At 38.3% G+C, this 23,918-nt stretch overlaps 5 protein-coding genes across 6 annotated transcripts; 3 read left to right on the top strand and 2 right to left on the bottom strand.

The window, feature by feature from the left end:
* The first annotated feature begins 4,119 nt into the window (after positions 1–4,119).
* On the top strand, positions 4,120–5,458 carry ACO1 (ACC oxidase 1). Its single transcript, XM_068448333.2, has 3 exons — positions 4,120–4,277; positions 4,383–4,603; positions 4,712–5,458. Exons 1-3 carry the CDS (start codon positions 4,176–4,178, stop codon positions 5,304–5,306), a joined length of 918 nt encoding a protein of 305 aa, XP_068304434.2. The 5' UTR covers positions 4,120–4,175; the 3' UTR covers positions 5,307–5,458.
* Positions 5,459–6,524: 1,066 nt separating this feature from the next.
* On the bottom strand, positions 6,525–8,769 carry LOC137734694 (uncharacterized). Its single transcript, XM_068474337.2, has 2 exons — positions 8,201–8,769; positions 6,525–8,109 (listed from the first exon to the last, which is right to left on the bottom strand). The coding sequence occupies exon 2, from the start codon at positions 8,083–8,085 to the stop codon at positions 7,279–7,281; it is 807 nt and encodes a 268-aa protein (XP_068330438.2). The 5' UTR covers positions 8,086–8,109; positions 8,201–8,769; the 3' UTR covers positions 6,525–7,278.
* A 4,327-nt stretch (positions 8,770–13,096) lies between these two features.
* Positions 13,097–15,595, top strand: TET2 (tetraspanin2). Of its 2 annotated transcripts, none has more exons than XM_088686142.1 (2): positions 13,097–13,881; positions 15,083–15,595. In XM_088686142.1, exons 1-2 carry the CDS (start codon positions 13,384–13,386, stop codon positions 15,392–15,394), a joined length of 810 nt encoding a protein of 269 aa, XP_088542268.1. In that variant the 5' UTR covers positions 13,097–13,383; the 3' UTR covers positions 15,395–15,595. The 2 variants fall into 2 exon arrangements, with proteins under 2 accessions (XP_088542268.1, XP_068329801.2); XM_068473700.2 differs by having other exon boundaries at positions 13,247–13,885; positions 15,087–15,595.
* Positions 15,596–16,310: 715 nt separating this feature from the next.
* LOC137734418 (S-adenosyl-L-methionine-dependent methyltransferases superfamily protein) lies at positions 16,311–19,341 on the bottom strand. The gene is made up of 8 exons (XM_068473694.2): positions 18,974–19,341; positions 18,397–18,464; positions 18,131–18,278; positions 17,956–18,036; positions 17,666–17,752; positions 17,253–17,338; positions 17,034–17,154; positions 16,311–16,666 (listed from the first exon to the last, which is right to left on the bottom strand). The coding sequence occupies exons 1-8, from the start codon at positions 19,253–19,255 to the stop codon at positions 16,589–16,591; spliced, it is 951 nt and encodes a 316-aa protein (XP_068329795.2). The 5' UTR covers positions 19,256–19,341; the 3' UTR covers positions 16,311–16,588.
* Positions 19,342–22,320: 2,979 nt separating this feature from the next.
* On the top strand, positions 22,321–23,666 carry CDA1 (cytidine deaminase 1). The gene has a single exon (XM_068482836.2). The coding sequence runs from the start codon at positions 22,438–22,440 to the stop codon at positions 23,356–23,358; it is 921 nt and encodes a 306-aa protein (XP_068338937.2). The 5' UTR covers positions 22,321–22,437; the 3' UTR covers positions 23,359–23,666.
* Positions 23,667–23,918: the final 252 nt, after the last annotated feature.

Here is a 23,918-nt window from a genome sequence, read left to right as displayed (position 1 = left end):
TTCACCAACAAAAACGTTCAACTCCCTCGTCTTACAAAAAGAGATGGTTTTTATCACCATTTTGTAACTTACATTCAGAAATTGAAAGACAATATGATTAAATTGACATAAAATTGAATTGAAATCACATAAAACTAAAAATTACATAACTAAAGTAATGATATCAGCCATAAAACATCCTGGAAGTAAACTGATCAGCCAATATGTATTAAACCACCCTCTTTATTCCAGCAAATAAATTTATCTTCCAATAATTTATTGTGCTCCATGCCAAATGAATCTTTTATTTCTCATCCTGTATCAGTAATCCAGTGAAGGTTGAAATACAAAACGATTGCAAAGGGATGATATCTTTTGCTTGCCCAAGAAATTTTTTTGATATATTTTGGTTCTTGCTGGTTAGGAAATATAGATGAATAGCAATTTACTGGCTAATTAGGAGCTGATTGAAAAGGAATTTTATCTGTGTTTAGTCCTAAATTGAAAGTGACATACTAGGAGTGGGATGCGGAATGTTGGTCCCTTTGAAAAACTAGAACTTAGCATTTAGATTCTGCTATTTCAGGATTAACAAATTTTCGATTTTGGTTGCATTACTACGCGAAAACATTCCCGCGTTAATAGAGTTTTGAAATGTTTGATGAAACCATTAAGTTATTCCTTACAATAGTTCTGAGATGATTCTGGGATGTGTTAGTTTGAAGGTTGGTGTCTCAATTTTCTTGTTATTGTATGTCATCTATATGCTTTCTTTTCCTCGTTATCGGAGGTGAATTATCCGGCATAACTGTATCAGCATAATGCCATTGAAAAAAAGACTATTGTAAAAGAACACAAACAGTGTTGCAAACAGTGGCCGTGGGGAGGTACAGTGCGTGATCCATGGCATCTGTTTTAAGTTCTTGAGATGTTTAGTCGTCTTATATTTCAGGCTCTTCCTACCACGGTTGTTGGATTCGTCTGATGCAAATGACCTGTCCTGCCTGGATCGTTTTCATGTTGGACTTTCATAGCAATCTGCGTCTGCGTTTTTCATCTCATGTTTGGTTAGTGTGGATTGATTACTTTATTCTGGTTGGTTAAGTTTGCATGATACGAAATTCAATGGATTATGGTGTCCTTCCTATCGTATTGCTAGCTTTTCAGTTTCTACTCTCCATAGTAGTTACATGCTATAATTCTTTTTTAAGTATAGTTTACTACTTTCTGTGGAGTGAATTGGAATCTGGTTACTATGGTTGTGTGAATTTGCCGGTTTCATGTTGGGATTCAGTATATCTTGCTGCTGGTTTCCCTTCCGAATTAGGCTTCTATATAAGCTTTATGATAACTACTTTGAAGGTTGTTGGATTGTCATTTCCAAGCTGCTCGAGCGATTTAATTGATTCAGATGATTCAAAATGGGCTGTTAAGCCTTGACCATGTTGATTTATGACCGTGACGTTAATCTGTGATTGTGATAAGCTGACGATATTAATGTTTGATTTCACCACTTGTATTTGGAGTGTTTCAGATTTCTCGTTTTGTTGCTGTTTTTCTGACGTAGAAGTCAGCTTCAAGCATTTCTGCTTCATCGTCCGTGACCTTTAGCAAATTACAAGAGCACAACGAAGGTCCTAAGAGACGCCCTGCGAGAAACAATGCAAATTTTTGAATAATTTATTATCGTTGACCACGCCCTATAGGAATCATCAAATCAATAACAATAAGTCATGTTTGAAGAGGCTCATATACGGAACGTCTTGAAATAATGCCAGGAGATGGAGACTCAATCAAAATTCAGAAGATGAAAAGAAATTCTATTAGATCGTGTATAATACTTTGTACTACTTTTTATTTTTCTAATTGACATAGACCCAAGTCCTATATTAAAGGATAGCTCAGCTGATAGAGCAGACGACTGAAAATCCTCATGTCACCAATTCAAATCTGATTCTTGGCACATGAGTAATATGTATGAGTATATATTCTTAAAATTAATTGATATGGGTCGACATACATATTCATTAATAATATAAATTATGATACATATTTATCCATCTAAATGTCGGAGATATATCCTTTTATACATCATATGTATATAAAGTATACAAAAGAATTCCATTTTGTTTCCTCTTGTTTTTTTATTTATCCATACTGTGTCTCCTCTTGTTCAGATGATACTATGTTATTTCCGATGCTTGTATTAGTTTTATTTACGTTGTTTGTTGGAGTCATAGGAATTCCTTTCTTCAATCATGAAGGAATAGATTTGGATATATTATCCAAATTGTTATGTTCATCCATAAATCTTTTACATCAAAATAAAAAGAATCTGGTGGATTGGTATGAATTTATCACAAATACAATTTTTTTCAGTTAGTATAACTTCTTTCGGAATCCTATATCATTTTTTTATATAAGCCTTCTTTACAAAATTTGAATTTATTTATATATTATAGCGGAATGTTCTCCCTATATGGAGTAACTTGAAATCTTTGCTATCATCCACAATAAGCTTTGCACCAATACAATCTGAGAACAGATTAGATATTCTAGAGTCAAGAAGCCACAAATGCAACTAAATTTTGGGAAGGATTTATATATTATTCGTGCGATAGTTTGATTAATTTAATCTAAACTGTTATAAGCAAGAGAGACATACTTCAAACCTCTAACTAACTTGATTATACCCGTTTTTAATGTCGAAATTTTCCACAAGACATAACTATTTAATAATTATTAACCTTTTGAGTCAAACTAGCCCAAGTTACTTGTATCTGCTTTGGTTCCAGTACCTTCAAGCATGGGGCTTCTCCTTTGATGCATTCTTGGGAAGGCACAATTTATAAGATTAAATATTAAATCATTTTCAAGTCACAATTCAGAAGATATAATTAGGAACAATTCAGAAGATTAAATTTAAAATGTCAGGCCTTTCAAGATTAAATATTAACTAACTTTTTTTTATAAACATATCATACATTATTGGTTCTCAATTGTAAAGTGTAATTCAAGTAACAAAAATATGAAAATTATTCACAATTTGGCAAATGGATTCTCCTACAAGGATTGGATTTCGAGCTTGGAACGTCCAAACGGTTTGCCATTTCTCATCTGCAAAAGCTACAACAATGTAATTTAACTTGAGGGCTATGTAAATCAGCCGTTAGGCCTTTCACAGTAGACTGAAAAACTGAGTGTGATACTAATAATATAGAAATCAAACTTCTACAGTAGGCCGGAAAATTTGAATGCTATGAAAGTGATTCTTAGTTTTGAGTTCAATATATTAAACTCGTGAGCATGATAGAGAAAATCAAAAAATGAAAGGGTTCCACATCTAACATATAAAACTAATCCGTATCAAATTCACACCACTGTGATAGTAGAGTAAACCGAAAACTCACGTTGCCTGATTCCAACACGTGTATCACACTCATCTACGGTGGATATGCATCCCACCTAATCCATATCTGATCAAAGGGCCGATATGCATGGACATGCAGCATAATTACAAAGTTGACCAACTAAACCACTTCGTGATATATTGGTCAAGGTTCAACTTATATGCTTGACTTGGAAGAATCTAATTGTCTGATCCAACTAATGCTAAATATTATCTGTGGGACAAAAGCGCCCACTGGCAGAGTTTTCAATCCGCAGTTTCTCCTTGCCTGTTTGGACGCAATGCATTCAGAATCACACTGCCCCTAGTTTTGCTTAAACGAAGAATTTTGATGCAAAAACAACCGATCAGAGTAGCTTTCGGCAAAAATACGCGTATAATAATGCCCACTTGACAGAAAGAAACAATATGAACAGGAGAGAAATGGAGAGATGCACATGCTTGGAATTACAAGGGGTGATAACTTAATCCGGGAAAGTTTTACTTGCAAAAATGAAAGACACAAAACATGGTTTACTTTACGCGAAAGATCTCGATTGACTTGGTTGGATATTATGTATAAAACAACTATGCTGAATCACATGGGGTTTTTGTCAGTTGAACTTGGACTGGTTTTCCACTCTTTTCGAGGCATCCGACGAATTCGCCTCTAGATTAATCTGTAACTACTACACAATCTAATCTAACTACCCTTTATATAATATTGGTGATCACAGTGCTTTCTGGCCTATATATACTCCGTTGTATTACCTATCTTCCACATCAGGATCAGAGAAGGATAAACGAGATGGAAATACCTGTGATAGACTTTAATGAGCTCAACGGGGAAGCAAGGAGCAAAACGATGGCTCTTCTGCACCAAGCTTGTGAGAAATGGGGCTTCTTCCAAGTAAAAACCATGTTTTCCTTTTCCATTTTCGTTTCCGAAATTTAAATGCATATCTGTTATCACGTCGTTTTGAGTCTTGACGAATGTATTGCTTGATATTTGCAGGTTGAGAACCACGGAATTGATAAGAAGTTGATGGATAAAGTGAAGCAATTGATAAATGAATACTATGAGGAAAATTTGAGAGAGAGCTTTTATAAGTCAGAGATAGCTAAAAGCTTAGATCAAGAAGTTACCTCGGAAGTAGACTGGGAAAGCTCATTTTTCATTTGGCATCGCCCCACATCAAATATTGAAGGGATTCCGAACTTCTCAGAGGATCATTGGTAAGTCAGTTTTCAATAGGATGTTAGAAACCATAACTTACGAACTGCGAAATGACACTTTGAAATCATATGCATATATGTATTCTGACTGGTATGCATGAAATGCAGCAAAACAATGAATGAGTACATCGCTCAGCTGATTAAGATGGCAGAGAAACTTTCTGAGCTCATGTGTGAGAATCTCGGTTTGGAGAAGGGTCATATAAAGGATGCATTCTCTGGTGGCAAGGGTCCTTCTGTGGGAACAAAAGTTGCAAAATACCCTCAATGTCCTCAGCCAGAGCTTGTGAGAGGACTTCGGGAGCACACTGATGCTGGTGGGATCATACTCCTGCTCCAAGATGACCAAGTTCCAGGCCTCGAATTCTTGAAAGATGGAGAATGGTTTGCAATTCCACCATCCAAGAACAACACCATGTTTGTGAACATAGGTGACCAGGTGGAAGTGTTGAGTAATGGAAGGTACAAAAGTGTTTTGCACCGTGTGCTGGCAGACAAGAATGGAAGCCGACTATCCATTGCTACCTTCTACAATCCTGCCGGCGATGCCATCATCTCTCCCGCTCCCAAGCTCTTATACCCCAATCACCTCCGTTTTCAAGACTATCTGAAGCATTATGCCACCACAAAGTTCTCAGACAAGCGCCGCAGATTCGAAACAATGAAGCAAATGGCCAATAACCATAATGGGTTCCTTTCCTAAAAGTGCCAATCACATAAATTTTCTGTAGCTCAGTCATGAGTGTCTTGCTTCTCTCTTTCTTTTTCCGTTTCTGTAGTGTTGTTATGTCATCCACATGAAAGAGCACTCAAGAAATTTATGGGAAGAAATAAAAGGAAAGATTTGGCAACGAATGCAACTATTTGTTTCTTCTTTGAATGGGGGGTCCTTTACACAAAATACTGGTATCTCTTATGCTTTTAAGAGGAGGCAATGTACGATTTCATCATCTAAAAAGTTCCAAGTCAGCCAGTTTACCTAATAGAGATCTGGCTAAGAAGGCTTTGTTTTGCTCAGCTACTTTAGTCAATATAAGCTTGTGAGGCTTCAAGAGCGGAGAACATTTGCTGACTAAGCATAACAAAAAGTTCCCAAATTTCAGAGAGTTGGAAAAATTTCCGGCCAATTGCTGAGCCTGGTAAACAATATGGTCATCTGAACTCTGTGTTGAATGAACATTATAATTCAACATGCTCTGGAGCAGGGTAAACAATGATTATGTTCATACCATTGTAGTATAGATGCTCATGTAAGCTCGTTCTCCTCAAAGACTATTTTAATGATTTATGTAGAAACAATTTCTAATTAACTACTTAGAATTAAAAATTGAGAAAATAGATTTTGAATTTGGGTAATATTAAAAACGAATTTTAATTAAAAATAAATATGATAAAAGAACATAGTTTTAAATACCAATTTAGAAAAGCACTAGGTTTCACCATCGCCTAACAATCCTATGAATTTTTACCAATTACTTATGATCTACACATGCCACTTTAAAGGTTAGGTTTTTTTAATTTTATTCTACTTGGAACCTCTAACATAGAACGTATATCTAACATGCAATCCGTACGAACATTTGGATCAAATATGAATATGAGAGACTCATTAAGTTTTATGAAAACCCTTTGAAAAATCATGCAACCCTTAAGATGTGGTGTTCATCTTAAATGAAATTACAATTATTAATCACAAGAAACCATTGTCAATTTCAAGGAACCTTCCGACCAAAATTGTATCAAATTACTTTTCTAACGATCCTAATGGTGGTCAAGCATTAAGACAATTAGATAGTTTAAAACAGTGATCAATAATTCAAAGCATGCATGCAATCAGTCATAAGCAATTAAATAAAAATTACATATTCATGCTAAGGCTCAAGGCTTCACCGTAGCAAAACGGATTAGTTACGCATATTAATAATTAAAATCATAAAAAATATTATTATAAAGAAAATGATTGAAAACACCTTAAAGTAAAGAATCGAAATTCTCCAAGAATCCTAACCGAGTTCCTATCTCCAAGGTTGAATAATAGAGCGTACGTAAAACTGAGAACGGCAAAGCAATATATGCTGCTGTGCCATCGCACAAACGCCTAAAATTGTAGTTTTTTTTGTTCCAATTAGAAAACTAAATAATAATAAAATATCTTAGAAAATAAAGTAATAATTAAGCTAGGAGAATCGGCTAAGTAACTGTCCAGCCACGTTTTAGCCTCAAATATCCTCCAAATCCGGCCCATGATAGCTTGTTTTGAAGATCAGGACGTTCTGAACACATCTCTAGAAGGCCAAGAACCCATCAGATGTCATCTTGAGCTCCAAAAACGCAATTCAAGCCCAAAACGTCATTTTTTCAGCATCGCGCATTACTCCTTTATTTTATTGCCAGAAAATAACTGTTTTGTGGAAAAATCTGATATTTTGACACGATCAAGCTAAGTGACTCACGAACATCCTCCAACTAGAATTTCTCCAAAATTCGTCCGTTTGACCACGTTTTGCTTCAGGAGAATTCGAAAGTCCTATATTGAAAGTACAATTCAAAGTATCAAAATTCTTCCAAAATATTATTCAAAATATATTAAAAATAGGGTTAAATATATAATATAAAATCCACTCATCAATGATCCTCGCAATCACATCACATATGGGATAATTGATGCCATCCCGTCAAAGAATCAGTTGAAATAAGAGTGCATATTCACAGGCCCCTTGATGAAGCTTGCGGTACTCCACCATTGCAGTCACTAATACTCGAGAAGCTGGTTCCTCAAGCACCAACAACTTGGGAAGGATGACCGAGCACAAAACCTGGCTTGACCAAGTAAGCTCTTCTTTGCTTCTGCTTGTTAGATGAGAAAGTACAACTGAAGCAATCTCATCGTCAGCTAACCAAGGTTCAATCAATCCCGAAATCGTCAAAGAATCTCCTCCTTTGTCCAAGCAAAGTTCACGAATTTCATTCGCTAAGCCTACGGTTTTAGAAGTTGATTGAAAATCGGCAACCTGAGCTTTCAAATTAACTGCCGCTTTTTGAATTTCAGGTTCAAGATGAATGCTAACTGGGTCGTCAATATTCATTTCCTCCAGAAAATCATTCATAAACATGCCTTCATCCTCTCCAACTTGACTCGACGAGCCATCATAGTTTTCACAATTACCACTCATTGTCCTCGAATTCAATTCCTCAGGCAATATAGGAAGCCATGGTAGGACCAGATCACTGGAAGCCACGGAGTCCTTAAGCCACCTAGGCAAGGACTCAAACGCATCCTCCACGGACTCCAAACTCAAGCAATTAATCCAATCATAACTTGACTCAGACATTCCATCGAGCAGATTGCGTGCAGCCCTCTGAACCCATAAATCAAGCTCCTGACTTCCACTCAAAACAGTCCTCGCCAACCTCGCCAAGTCCCGACCGCAAAACCCTTGATGTTCAAAATCCAGAAACGACAGAATTCGCGACTGAACCATGTTCGGAAGAGTCCGTATAAAAACCTGTTCATCAAAACTCCAAATCAATCGCCAAAGCCCATTAAAATTATCATTAAAAAAAAGAAAAAGTAACAATTGGTTTTCGACCCTTCACCTTTCTGTGATCGAAGGCTAACCCGAAGTCGAAAAAAGAGAATCTCTGGCAACGATCGAGTCCAGAGGTTTCATCAGCAACGAGAGGAAGGAGCCGATGGTGATTGGGGTAGCCGATGACTATGAGGCGCTGAAAGATTGGTTTAGCCACGCAGAAGCTTCGGGTTCGGGGGTCGGGGAAGTCAAGAAGATGTCGAAGAGTGGGACCCACTGCTCCATTGTCGCCCGCTCCGGCTCTGCAACACTCTATTGGGCTGGGGGTTTCAGGAATCAGAGGGGCTTTGAAAGGTTTAATAAGACGCGGGAAAGTTAAAATGTTCGTTTTGATTAACAAGTGATTGGATTATGGGGTTTTAATTTGTACTCGTTCCCAAACACGGTCTAAATTGAACAATACTTTAAGGCAGAACAAATTTGGGTACGGACAGCCGAACACGTTCTGTGTAACACAGTTCTATAAACATATGAGACTTTTTTTGTATTTTGATCTCCACTTGAATTCACGTCAGTTCGATTTATGTGAAAGTTGCTCTAGTATTGAGTTATTCTCTTTGGGTGCACTTGAAAGTTGCAGTTTCTTGTCCAAGCAGTTGTCATTAACGAATTTATGCTAGCACTTGTCTTAGTCAACATGTTCATATTCTATCATACCTTACCCTCTCACCTTATACCCAAACTCTAGCTTTCTTGTTGCAGTTGCCGGCTCTTGCTCTGGCTTAGGATCGGCAGCAACCCTCTCACCCCCCCCCCTCTTTTTATCTTCCTCTTTCCTCTTCCCCTCCTCTCCTCCAATTCCACCCTGCACCCACACTATTTTGTTACCTCTCCGTCCCCGACACCCATATGGGTTTGTTTTCCAATGCAAGAGGATAAACTAATTGTCTTCCAGTGAAAGAGGGTAAACAAATTTCTCGACACCCATTTAGGTCTATTCTCCAGTGCGAGAGGTTAAACTGATTCCCCGGCACCCATCTAGGTTTGCTCTCCAGTGCGAGATGATAGACTAATTGCTCTCTAGTGCGAAAAGGTAAACTAATTCCCTGACACCCATATGGGTCTGCTCTCCAATGCGAGAGAATAAATTAATTGCTCTCTAGTGTGAAAAGGCCACACAACTCAAAAGATCGAATACTCGAATACCAGCTAAGCAACAAATGATCAGGGGGTAGCTGCCACTTCACACTTAATAGTTCGCTCATTCGACAATTTATCTTCAGCAGCTCCGTCCTTGATTGCTCCATCTACTGCAGCTAAGAAATCAAACTCAAGTAGTTTCCTTATTCTTGGCAAACAACCCAGACGTGGCAGCCCAAACTGTAGCCCATGCCACGCCACTTCCTCAGCCCATACCGAGCCAGCCCTTAGCTTCAATCAAGCCGTGCAGCACAAGTTATGGCCTCTGCCACACCACCTCATCGGCCCATGCTAAGCCGGCTCCTGGCCCCTGCCAGTCGACGTACCGCACCACCCCGACGACTGCCCTGTGGTAGCACTACCCAAGAAAATGACAAAGGAAATTAAGTTTTTCTTACATTGGTGCGACACAGAGAAGACAAAGAAATCAACGGAATATGGTTCTTTGCACTAGCAAGTAAAGAAAGTGCTAGGGGAGGGGAAACAAATATCCTCTAACTTTCTCTCTTTCTTGTAAGGATAAATAATTACCTTCCGGAGTTAATTTGATCCCCTACTTAAGGTAGGCTTAAATAGGTTTTGGAGACGATTTATTTCCCTTTCCTAGAAGAATCTAATTCCAAGTCCAAGTGGGAATCAACATCAAAGTTGGAGATCTCTACACCTGTTGCCCTTTCCTGCAAGCAGCCCAGCAGATATGGGGGCATTTGTGAAGCAAAAAATAATCAAGAAAATTATGGAGGTGACACATGTACTTTTAGGTGAAAAGGATAAAATTACCCTCGAGGCACACCGAGATTCCCACGCACATGCAATGGACAATAACGACTCAATCAAGGAAGAGTTAAAGGTAATCAAAATGGTATTTATTCAAAACTCTCTCATCATTCCTCATCAAATCCTCACTCAAAAGGTAACTCCCAATTTTCCCATTCAATTTGGAATTAATTGCCAAGTTAATTGCAAGATATTATTTCACATAATAACTTGCAATTACACTCATCATTTGACCATATGTGGCCAGCCCATATTCTCCAAATAGGGCCAGTCACTCCCATATAAATAGCCATGTTTTTCCACTAAAATGCTAGGCTATTATCTTCCCAAAAATTCCTAAACAATTTCTCTCTCAAATTCTAACTTTAGCATCGGAGATTATTCGGCTAAAGCCCCCTATTCATCGTGGGCACAAGAAGCTTTTGGCCTTAATCTTAGGTGTTATTATTTTGCATGTGCATTTTCGTCAAAAGAGAAGACGACAAAAATTTACATCCATACAATGTGCATTATTTATCACGCTTTCGGCTATACACTTTGGCTGTTAGACGAGAGGAAAATAAGTCATTTCTAATGATATTTCATGATATTACCATTGATTTTTTTTTTATAATAATAATCATTATTTTGAGAGATTAGTAACGGTTTATCTAGTCATTCCAGTTTGTTTTAGTTAAGTTTGTGGGATCTAAGGTGATAAGGACCATAAGGTGAAAATCTAGAGAGGCTTTAGATAAGGAGTGAAATTATCTTTTTGGACAAATGCACGCGTACATGTAAAAAAGAATGAGTGAATATACATTACAAATGTTAAATGAGCATGGTTATATATTTATGAAGTATTAGATGGAGACAGGATATATATCCTATCTTTTGGTTGGTGGTGAGGTGGAGTAATTGGGTTAGAGATTGACTAGCACATGGTAATCTCCAAATTATCAATCACATGGTGATGGGATAAAATGCCATCATGGTTTGATAGACTTCTTTGACTTGTGAGATACAGATCCATTAGTTTGAACATTATCACAAAGTTTTCTAACGACTTTGGGACACATGGTGCATCTAAAGAGGGAAGGTTTATGACATTAGGGATTATTTTTTGGTGACAGTGATATATCAGGACCGTATCAGCTATTTTTGTGATTACAGGGAATTATGGCTTGGCCATCAACGAAAGTAGCATTATAACTCAAAGAGGTTTTGCAACATGAACATTTCTTTCAACTCAAACAAACAAACAACTCAAATGCTTTATGCGAAAATCTTACTCTATGCCAAAATTTTCTCACAATTTTGAGACAAATACTAATTATCCTAACTTCTCCCCATCGCCACATATTCAGTTCGTCGGAACATCACTGGATTGGCAACCAGCTACATATTCAATTCATTGGAAGTCATTAGAGTTGTATGACCAATTGTTTTGAGAGTACCTTTAGTTCGTTGAAACATCACTACTTCTAGACTAGTTCGGTCGGTTATCTATCCAAGTCTCAGTTAGTGAAGAATCTTTGATTCCTTCACCGAAAGAGATCACTTCATTAGCTTTCCAGCGAAATAAAGTGTCTACAATTGGTTACTCTCATTGGTTACTTTCATTTGCATTTTGCATTTCGGCAAAAACTCTCATCTTTTTGAATGCCTGTGCTTTTATAGCTTGATACTGATTTGGCACACTTATATTCTCACGAATATAGTTAAGGCTTCCGAAATTGGCTTGGGAGATCCTGCAGTAAATTAGGCAACCTTATCTTCAGGTTCTAGATCCCTAGGTCAAGTGGTGTTCCTTCCTTTCTTGTAGTCGCTTGAGTGCAGAAGTCAGCAACACATTCGACACAATCATACATATTCTACTCGCTCGACCGAGCATGCTCACATTCACAATGTTTTGTGCAATTTTTTAGACTTAGGCTGATAAAAACGACCTACATGACATTAATATATGGATATTTCATATTTGATAATACAATAATTATTTAGTTATTTTCATATAAAATTAAAGGGAGTTTTAACGAAAAGCCTACAGTACTGTTCACTTTAACGAAAAACCATATTTTTACACTAAAAAAATCAATCATGATACTATTCACTTTACCCTTTATTTTGTTTTTATCATTAAAACTCAAAGTTTTCAATTTTTTTTATTAATTTTCTTAAAATTAAATTGGTGACAAAAACGTGAAGTGACGGTAGATCAGTTTCATATTGAGAGGACCTATGCATTGTTCCTCAAAGTAGACCTTGGACCAATCAAATCTATGCAACGTGGAGCCTTGAGCTCGAGTCACGTGGGCAAGCATGTTGTCATTACCGCGCCCGGGAGTTCTGTCTGTTGAGTGCGGGTGGGGCGTGTTTGTAATCGCCTCAAATGCGCGTCGGCTTCGTTGTTTGGCGAGAAACGCGGTTTCCACTTTTTTCTTGTAATTTCAACGACACGTAGTAAAGTTGCAAACTTTAGAAATTTTGAGATGTAGGATCCGTGTCAAAGGGGGGGAATTGTAACAAATTCCTGATAGGTCATTTAATCAAATTAATACTTCATTATCAATTCAAGTAAACTTTAAGTTAAATTTACCAATAACTAGGAATCTGAGTGTTACTCTTTTTGTTTCTTGATTACTTGCATAGGAAACGAAGGAATTATCAATCTAAAATCTGAGTAGCGAAATAATCAACATTGAAAATTGAGAAAACACATTATAGGTTGAGGTAACATAAATCATCTCATCATTGTAGGAAGATTGTGTGTTAGAGTGTGTCTGTTTAGGGTTGATATATTTTCTTTAAGATGGCGTGAACTACAATATTGAACATTCTTAGTTGTTTTGAACAATATCTTACCTAAAGCAAAGACTAATAATATCTCAAACATATCATACACTATAATACATTTTAATTTTTTTCATGCGATGACGCATGATAAATTTTGAACATTACCATCTTAGTGTCTCCATTTTATATAAGTTTCCCTTGTAAGTCGATCACTTTGACATCCCTTCTGAGTATTAGTGATTTTGAACATTACCCTACTTACAATTCCTCCTCCCAATGCACAAAAAAACTAAGACTCCCACCCCAAAACCATATCCCAAACCATATAAAACCCAATACCACCAAGACAATTCACACCAAAAACAGAGCTAGAAGTAAAGAAACCAACACAAAACCCTTCCCCCACCGACTATCCCATCCCACTATCCAATCCAATCCAATCCGCCCTCCCACACTCGCTCTCCCCCCTCTTCCTTCAAATTAGTCCAGTCCCACACCATGGGAGTGAGCAACAGGATAACTGCTGCCCTCAACTTCATAGCCCTCCTCTGCGCCATCCCAATAATGTCCGCCGGCATCTGGCTGGCCTCCAAGCCGGACAACGAGTGCATCCGCTCGTTCCGGTGGCCGGTCTTCATCCTCGGCGTACTCATGCTGTTCGTCTCCCTTGCCGGCTTCATTGGCGCCTATTTTAACAAACAGGGCCTTCTGGCTCTCTACCTCTTCTGCATGGCTGCCCTCATAATCCTGCTCCTTGTCCTGCTCATCTTCGCCTTCACCGTCACGAGGCCCGACGGCAGCTACGCCGTGCCCGGCAGGGGTTACAGGGAGTACCGGCTTGACGGGTTTTCGAAGTGGCTGAGGGACTATGTGAGGGATTCTTCGAATTGGCAGAAGATAAGGAATTGTTTGGCTGACTCTGATACTTGTCCTAAGCTTACACAGCAGTACATGTCGGCTGATCAGTTCTTCTTTGCTCACATCTCTCCTCTCCAGGCAAGTTTCTCTCTCCAAATTTTTAAAGAGATTCTTTTTCTTTTTTCTCAATTTTTTGAGAAAGATGACTTTTTAACTGCCTTGAGTAACTTGAATTAGAGACTTTGATGAAAAATAAAGAACTCTGTGATCCATTTGGAAAAGGAAAAAAAGCAAGCTAAAAGTGATTTCTCGGACCTAAACTTGCTTCTAATTATATTTAGCAGAAAAACTTTATAAGTTTTTTTGTAGAAGCATTCTTTTAATCATGTACTTCTCTAGTAAGCGTTTTTTAAGTTTAATAATTTATATGTTATAATAAATAACACTTATAGCATAAGTGCTTACGAGCATAAATATTTCTTATAAAAACAATCTCAAACGAGGCGAATTGCCAATATAAAATGGTGTTTGTTTTAGAATGAAATTATTTAGTTCCTCCTTGCGGTTACTAAACCCTAGTTCCTTAATCTTTTTACTTTCCCAATGCCACTTTGTGAAGTTACTAGAATATGACGGAAAAAGATCACTAGAAGTTCAAAAGTCAGAAATTACCTGAAGTTTATATATAAAGTGAAGTAGAGTAGGACCCACCAATTGTGTTCATGTACTATTCCACAGGCCCCACACCACATTGCATCCCTTCAATATGGTCCATGAATTAGCTGTCATTTCACTCCCCATGATACCTACCTTACTGAATTATTATAAGAAATCATGGATTGTAGACCAAATTAAAGTGAACTAAAATTGCATAATTGGGGACGCATTTTGTAACTTTCCATTGATTGAATCATTGGACAAGATTACAAGGAACATCTTGTGGCCGTTGCCAGCATATTACACTCACATGTTGACAAAATTTGGTGATGTTTTTCTCTTTACCCTTTTCTATTTTTGTTACTAGGGTTCTTCACAAATACGCCCCTGGAAACTCCATTTCATAGTAAAAACGGACCTCCACTTTGGACGGGATAAAACCCCTGAATCCAATTGTCATTGTACTGGAGATGCGGAGATGTTATTATTACTGTAGTTTGGTTTTTTATTGTTTCTCACTAGTATTATTAGTTGTCATGTGTTGTTGGTTTTAGAGTCAGAATATTGTAAAACCTCCGACAACGTATGGATACATTTATGTAGTTTGAATTTCGAAGTGTTTCTCACTGACAATAATTATAGTCGGGGCGACTTTTCTAATTTGTTGTTGTTGGTTTTACAGTCAGGGTGTTGTAAACCTCCAACGGTATGTGGATACAGCTATGTGAATCCAACACTCTGGATAAACCCAGTGAACACAGGAGCTGACCCGGACTGCTTGCTGTGGAACAATGACCAGAACCTGTTGTGCTACAATTGCAACTCCTGCAGGGCTGGACTGTTGGGGAACCTGAGAAAAGAATGGAGGAGAGTCAATGTCATCCTCATTGTGGCTGTGGTGATCCTCATTTTCGTCTATCTCGTCGCCTGCAGCGCCTTCAAGAACGCCCAGACGGAGGAACTCTTCCGCCGGTACAAGCAGGGTTGGGTTTAACTAGCTTCCAAACACAACCCTATTTCTCGCATCACCTAAACCTTCCCTCTGTTTTCAATTTCTTATCTTTTGATGACTTTTGATAAGTCCTTGTTTGTCACTAGTGTAGTCAATGTACATATTCGTATGTTCTTTTTCTATCTACACTGTATGGATGGATAGATAATTGACAGGCTGTGAATGATGTTTAGTTTTCAAATACCCGTACACGACTATTTGGTTCTGGTTTAGCAGCACTCAGTTTCTATTTCAAGCGATGAAATTCTGATAGAAAACTGAGTTATCAAATACTCGCACGCCGACCATCTGATTAAGCGGCACTTGGTTTCCACTTCGTTAAAAGAGGTTTGAAGTTCAAATCGTATGAACGACGGTTGTTGATCAGCCGATGACCTTCTCTTTTAGTGAATAAGAGAATCGAATCTCGTTGACAACTTTTCTATTTTCTTGTCCTTTTTTTTAACTGGTATAAGATGCTTCTGTTTCGGTGGTCCTTGCAGCTTCTTGGACAGATCGATCTATGTGCTTTGAACATGTATGGCAATTTGGCAGCATTTTGCAGCTACCCTCACGCGCGCACTCTATTTAATGCTTACAATCTAAAATATGCACCGACTTTGCCTACTACGGAGACCAACTTTGCAAGGAACAAGGTGATCAATATTTATAGTTGTAAACCCAAGCTAGAATTTTGGGTTCTGTTTTCTATTTATTGACACGGTTGATTATTTTCGGGAGTGAAATCACTATATAGAGCTAAAGTATTCAAGTGTCGGAATGGTTAATCGCTATGAATTCACGTTTTTAGTATCAAAATTTGGGCAGAGTAATTAAACCTAAAACTGAAGCTCTAGAGAACGATTATATACCCTAAATAATCAACCATATCAACAAAATAGACCAAAGTCGAACAAAATTGATCAAAAAAGAGATTTTCTCGAAATGTATGTCTTTTAACAAAGAACGGACATCTTGTAAAGAGAAAATATTTCAAGAAATGTAACCACTTCAGTTGGTTTGCATGCACACTGGAGTTAAGAGCGTACAGAGAAAATAAGAGCAGATTTGCAAGTTCACTTACTATGAACTCTTCTTTGGGATGACTCACTGGCTATATTAGCAACTATTAACAAAATTCCTCTTGAAATTCGGGCATCGATTGGAAGACGAAGAAATTTCTCGCATTCGGTATCTCTATACCGTAGATAATTTTCTAGAGTATACAATGTACATAGGATCTGAGCGTCCAGGGTTCGGGGATATATCCACCGCCTGCAGAAAGTAGCAAACTAGTTCAGAAAACTACAGGAAGTCTCGACGCCTTACATTACAATACATGGCTTGGTCTTTAGGTAAACCGTATAGAACTTTGCATTACTGTACATGCTCGGCACTGAGGTCACTTAACTAAGAGATCATATTGGTCAACCAAAATCGAATGTGCAAAAAGAAGAATCAGGAAACAGGATTAAGAGAATTGGAATGTCATATGTGAACCTGAGCTGATTATCTGTGCTTTATATGCAATAAGTAGACATTGTACATGCTATGATCAGTGCATGCTGCTCCGTATCGGAAAGAAAATTAGGACAGAGCAGGTGCTACTTCTGTTACTGCAACAAAATAATAGACAATCTACCTGAGGTGGTTCAAATCCTCCAGCGTAGTGGAAATATGCCCCCACAATCAAACCATGATCAGCATCACCGGTTGACGTCCATATTGAGATTGCTTTAGTCCAGAAACAACGGTTGGAAAAGCTGTTTGTAGACATTTTCATTAAGTTAGAACTGGTTGAGGGGAGACCTGAAAGATTAAGAAAAACAACTAGCACAACAAAAGTGGACAGAATGATCACCTCATTATAGCAAGTCCACCTGGCTTAAGAATCCGGCACATTTCCTTGAAAACGTCAAGAGGCTTTGTGATGTAATCAACGCTAACCTGCAATATGAAAATTCTTAAACTCCAAGAGCAGATAAATCATCAAAGTTATCAGGAACTGGAAAGATTGGTCGCCTCAAGTCATTTACTGAGATTGTGTGAACACAGAATACATTTTGCAAATTAAAACCCTAGTGCCGATCAACAAGTTCATATGTGCCGTTAAACAACTACACAAAATGATAATTCCTTTATGTAATCCTGATTGTCAGATTTTCTCATGTAAACACAACCAGTGATTATGAGCTCCAAAAGCATAATGCCGCCCGCAGAAATTCTATTGTAAGTAGATAAAATAGTAAAAGAGACGGAAAGACAGATACATACCACATTAGTAATCACATCAAAAGAATTGTCTTCAAAGGGAAGTTTGGGGTTCACATTCAAGTCTTGCACAACATACTCTGTCAAGACCTACAAAGTTCAACGAATGAGGGTATATTCATTGATTCGAAATGATAATGTAAGAAGATTCCCAAATAAGAACTGTGATGCAATTTCAATTGCAAGAAAAACAGTTTGTGTGAACATGTGTAGAATAAAAAATGAGCAAGTAATCATTGGTGCAGCACCTGCATATTTGATATGTCTACATTAAAAATCTGAGAAAGAAGTACCGGATTGCGCTTTAGCTCTTCTTCATTCATCCCCATTCCCACTATTCGCTCTTGCTTGTATCCCAGTGGAAAGTGACTGACCTAAATATACATATTAAAAACAGGATCATGACTTCGAAAACTTACAACTATGCAATGAGGATGACTCTCCGCACTACAACTTAAAGAGACTCACCCAACTGCTACACATGTCCAGCATGCTTACTCCTGGAGTGTTGCTAGGAGGAAACACTTTTGAGTAGTACTTGGTCAGTGCCGCAATGGCAGGATCATCAATATGTGTCACAAAGCGTGGAGTCTCATAAAACACCGAATCCGATGACCTGATCAAATCAAGTTCTAGTTTTCAGAACTTATTAAGTTTAACACGAACTTAGGCTTAACTTATTAAGTTTTCTAGAACACCTAAAGGCAAAAAACACAACTTAGAAGTTTTCTTACTCATCAAAGCGCTGGAAATCCTCAGGCTTGAAGGGAAATTGCTCTGGCCATTCCACATTCTTCAGTATCTTTAATTTGACACAAAATGTGGGATTAGGCATGCCAAATAGAATTAACAAAAATCCCAACATCAAGCAGTAGGTTAACTTTAAAAATTCAGTAATTTTATATACATAGGTAACCCAGAACATTCTAATTGCAGGGTTTATGGAGACATTGGAGATAACACTGGTATCCTGTGTCAATCATGCATAGTGTGCGTTTTAACTTTCTCACATAAGATTGGCTCGGAAAATTAGGACATCTCGTTGCAGGGAAGTTATTCTCCGGTTTTCGCTATCCCAGTAGCTAACTGTTTCAGGTTTCTAACTACACAAAATCACTCAATTTTCCATAACCCTAGAATCCGACATAACCAATGCAAATTTTCCTCTAAAAATCAAAACTTTAGATTCAATTCAGCAAAACAGATACATATTCCATAATCAAATTCCAAAGTTGAAGAAAACCCAGAAACCAAATCAACAAAACAGCTAAAAGACCAAATCAAAATCCAAACTTTAGACAAAAATCCTACCTCTTCAAAAGAAGGGCCGCTCTTCAACCTTGCAGAAGCAGTGAAAGATTTCCCACCAACCGCACCAGACATGTTCATCAACTGGGCCCAAAACGAGACTCCAAGGCCCAAGATCAGACGGCGGGAAGCTCTCCCTCCACTTTTCCACTTGTTGTCAGCCTTTGATGAAATGGGAACTGAGCCAGCAGCTCTAGCTCTAGGAACTAAATAAGAAGAAGAACAAGGACATATACCCGCCAAAATTGGTAACTGATGGACTCTGAGACCCATGCATTTGGCCATTTTTTTATAAAATCGGAGATGATATCAAGGAAAGAAAAACTATTTCTTAAAGATCATGTGGAAATATTGGGTCTCATCTTTGCCAACATTTGTGGTGGACTTGGAGTTTACGTGGCTATTGCATGACAGTGTTCTAATCGAGCCCATATTTTCATTTTGTTTTTCAATATTTCGAACATTTGGTTTTTCTTTACAGAAAAATCGAGGGTAAATCGACACATGACTTTAAATATAAAGATAAATGTTCTTTGTTACTTCACTTATTTATAAAGATAAATGCTCTTCGTTACTTCACTTATAAAATAATTGGCTTGCAGAGGATTTGGGATCTTAGAAAGAAGTTTTATCGTTTTATCTGGTGTGGTATCAAGCTAATTGGTATTTTGAGTTTCAGATTTGGTTTCTCACCACCATTATTGCTTTTTAGCACATCCTCGCACTCAAGACATGTCGTATATAATACGAGCATGAAATTCATCTCCAACTACTGAGCCATGGTGGTTACAATAACAGTATTTTAAAACAGTTATTTATCATTTTTGTAACGTGCTATGTCTAGTTAAATTTCTCTGTTAGCTTACTAATATATGGACCCAATCCAGATTTGGGCTTTTATGGCACATTCCCGCTTTGCTTGCAGGCTTTCCCATTTTCCAAGTTTCTTCGTCTCTATGGCATTTCCTTGTCATTTGCTTTACTAGGAAAAATAAATTAGAAATTAATCACAGTTGAAAAGGTTAACTTGGATATATCTATCCTTGTTGAAGAAATTAAAAAGGGAAAAATTTAAAGTGTATAAACAAGTAGTGTTTATAGTACAAAACTTTCTTTCTCCTAGTGGGAGACTTTGTACTTGTTTAGATATGTTTTTAAAATGACTGAAAGCGTTTTTAGTGAAAATATTTTAAAACCAATCTTCAGCAAAAATGCAAGTAAATTTTGGAAAAGCACTTTAAGTGTTTTTGGAACCAAAAAACATTTTCTCTAAAAGTGTTTTTAGCTATTTTAAAAGTACATCCAAACAAACTCATTCTCTCATATTGAGAGTACTCGTTACCGTTTTGTATAAGGTTTTCAATTTTGAGCAAATTTGGTGGCGCCGGCCCTAATTTCATTCAAGGACGATCACCGTTCTTCCCTTTCTTTCATTTTCTCCTCTTTTCCATCCTTCTACTATTTTTACCCTTCTTATCATCCGATTTATTCTATTCTTCTTACCCCACTAGTATCCCCCTCCTTGTTCATCCATATTTCGATCTACAACCATGCATCCTCTTGAGATGGTAAGTAGAACTCCGGTGTTTCCAACATCATCACCTTCTCTATGTTGTTTACCTTTACTAACAATGTTGCTTATGCGTTTCCATGGGCTTCATCTTGGTAGCTGGCTTCTTTCATTTGTTTGCCAGCTATCCTTAATTTGTAGTTGTGCTCGAAGAGCTGATCGGGGTTGGATGTTGCAATTGGCGAGACGTTGACTGGTTGTGGGCTTGGAATTGGACGGATCGAGAAACACTATTGGGGCGGCGATAGCTGTAGATTTTTCTGTTCTATTTAGCTTTGCTTTTGTTTTGGAGCCTCAGCTGTCGGCTGGCCTTTTGTTTGGCCCATTTTGGCTTGTTTATATATTTTAGCTTTGGGCATTGGGTTTGCTAGTCTGTAAGTTTGTGGTTTGTAATAAAAGTAACTTTGTACCAAAAAAAAAAAAAAAAAAGTAATGCATATAGGGGTGCGGATACCACACACCCCTTTTTACTTCTCACACATCTTTTGTTAATTTATGTTCGTTGATCTTCTTCAATTCATTCGATCTGATGATTAAAAACTAAAAAGGTGTGGGAAAAGTAAAAAATGGTGTGTGGATATCACACCCCTACATATATGAAGAATTTCATGAAACAAATTCACCACCACAATAGCGTCTCAGTCTAGTAATGCAACATTATGTTTAAATTTAACTCAACTTACCCTTGATATTGGATAATTGGACCAAGACGCCATTTTAATAATAAACTTATTTCATGTAATTTTTTTTCCTTAAAGATATTTTGTTGGATGTAAGTTGCTCTCGAGCACAAAACTTTAAATCTCTAGTGCAGCTTGGAAGAAGACGAAATATGGTGAGGAAGGGAGGAGGAACGTTGATTAGAAGGAAGGGTTCCAAAACAATTGACAGCCAAAAAAATGGTACTTTGTGACTAGACATTTCCAAAATATGTGACAGAATAGATAAACAAATGCTTTGCTAGCTTGCAGCAATTTAGTAGACAGAAAGTTCCAAGTGGGTAAGTGTCCATCCAATTTTAAAACATTTTGAAGAAAAGCACAGGCATAGATGCATGATTGCATGTGGGAATAGTTAGCTACCTACTTGGCTTTCACTTTTGCACTATGCATGCACCAAAATTATACCTACGATTTCATTTTAAAAGAGAAATGCTCTTTTGAGTTTGAAAATTTCTCATGTAACTCAACAATTTTTCTTCAATAGTTTAAGACTACTGAGTAGTTCGGAAAACAAACTGTAATGATTGATTTAAAAAAAATCAAATAATAAAGATTGTTTAAAAAGTCGAACTAATTGGTAGGTTAAACTACTGAAGACAAACTCATAAATGAGGTTAAACTACTGAAGACAAACTCATAAATGAGATTATTCATTTTTTATTTTTCCTGCTCATCAATAGATCATTGTCTCATGCATAACTTGATTCCTGTTGAATGAGCTATGAAGTCAGGGATGATGTAATATGCATAAATTCGTATTTGATCTTTTTCGCTCGTTAGTTGATCATAGTCTCACACACAACTTCAAATCTTTGATCCTTGTCAAGTTATGGGGTAAAACTACAACATCTCAGACCATTGTATACGTAGATGAGGCAACGAGATAATCTCTTACATTATGGTACGAATGTCGTATTCCATAAGTAAAGTAATTTAGAATATCGTTTTTTGAAAAATAAAAGATAAAAGTTTTGTGGTTAATAATGTTTTTGTCTTTTATTTTTTAATAATGTTTTTGCCTTAAATACGTAGCAACATCCACTTCAAACCTCTATATAAACAACTCCCATTCCCTCCCCACTCCCTCTCCCACCACATTTCTAGGATCTCTCCCTCTCCGATCCCAACCCACCTATCCCATCAACCGGGACGACCCGCCCACCCCTCTCCCCGAAATGGACCGACCCAGATTCGTAATCGAAGCCTCCGAGGCCGAATCAATGGCCAAGCAGTCCAACCTCACCGTCCTCCAGCTCCTCCCCTCCCTCGTCAAGCCCGCCCAGGCCCTCGCCCGCCCGCCCATCTCCAAATTCCACGTCGGAGCCGTCGGGTACGGTTCATCGGGTCGGATCTTCCTCGGCGTCAACCTCGAGTTCCCGGGTCTCCCCCTCCACTACTCGGTCCACGCCGAGCAGTTCCTCGTCACCAACCTCTCAATCCATTCGGAATCAAAGCTCCGATACATCGCCGTCTCCGCCGCCCCTTGTGGCCATTGCCGCCAGTTCTTCCAAGAAATCCGCGGAGCCCAGGATATCCAGATCCTAATTACCTCGGTGGAATCAGGCGACGACAACTCCGGGCTAAACGGTTTCGACCCGCTTCTCCGTTTACTCCCCCACCGATTCGGACCCGAAGACCTCCTGGGACAGGACGTGCCGTTGCTCTTAGAGCAGCACGAAAACGGCCAGTCGTTTTTGAGCGAAACCGAGAATTTAACCGGAGATTTTAAACTGAATGCGGAGTTAAAAGCCGCGGCTTTAGAGGCCGCGAATAAGTCACACGCGCCGTACAGCGGGTGCCCGTCGGGTGTGGCGATTTTGGACTCCGACGGGAAAATGTACAAAGGGTCGTACATGGAGTCCGCCGCCTATAATCCGAGCATGGGCCCGGCTCAGGCGGCGCTGGTGGCTTACATTGTCGGCGGTGGTGGCGGGTATGAGAAAATTGTGGGCGCGGTTTTGGTGGAAAAAGCTGACGTCTTGGTTAAGCAAGAGCACACGGCGAGGTTGCTATTTCAGGCAATCTCGCCCAAGGTCGATTTTCGGGTTTTTCACTGCGGTTCGGGTTCAAATTGTGTAAAAAGTCTTGATCTTTGATGATCATGAGTAACGCGATTGTTACGAAGTGTTGTTATTGGATGAATTGTGAATCAATGAAGGATAAATAAGCATTGTCCTTGACGGAGAACGGGATGGGCATTTTGTAATGTTTGAGTTTCTTATTTCTGTGTATTGGGTTACGCTGTCCATAAACAAATAAGCATGATCTTTGACGGTGAACGGAATGTCATTGTAGCAGTATCCTAATTCAATTAAAGTGTGTGATTCGAATCTCGTTGTAAGGAAGTTCTTCTCCTGCATGACGCCATACAAATTGTAATCAATCCACTTCGTAAGTTTTTGTAGCTGCCAATCTCAAAGTATATGAATCCTTGGACTTCTCTGTTCTTATCAAATTGTTGCTCGTTTAACCTTTTCACACGACAGTGCGTGATGGATGGGCATCCGTGTTGTAGGGAACTTCTTTATCCTGCATGACGCCATGCAAATTGCAATCCATCCACGGAATTGGTTTTGTTGTACCTTGTGGAAATGGAATTTCTCGGTTCAGTACTTTGCGTCATGAGATTGGCTATTACGTTACTGTCATAGCTTGT

This window comes from Pyrus communis, chromosome 15, assembly GCF_041283825.1.
Source record: "Pyrus communis isolate YQ-2024b chromosome 15, ASM4128382v1, whole genome shotgun sequence".
NCBI classification, from domain to species: Eukaryota; Viridiplantae; Streptophyta; class Magnoliopsida; order Rosales; family Rosaceae; genus Pyrus; species Pyrus communis.
Note: the sequence above shows the minus strand (reverse complement) of the source record. Positions and strands in the feature narration are given on the sequence as shown.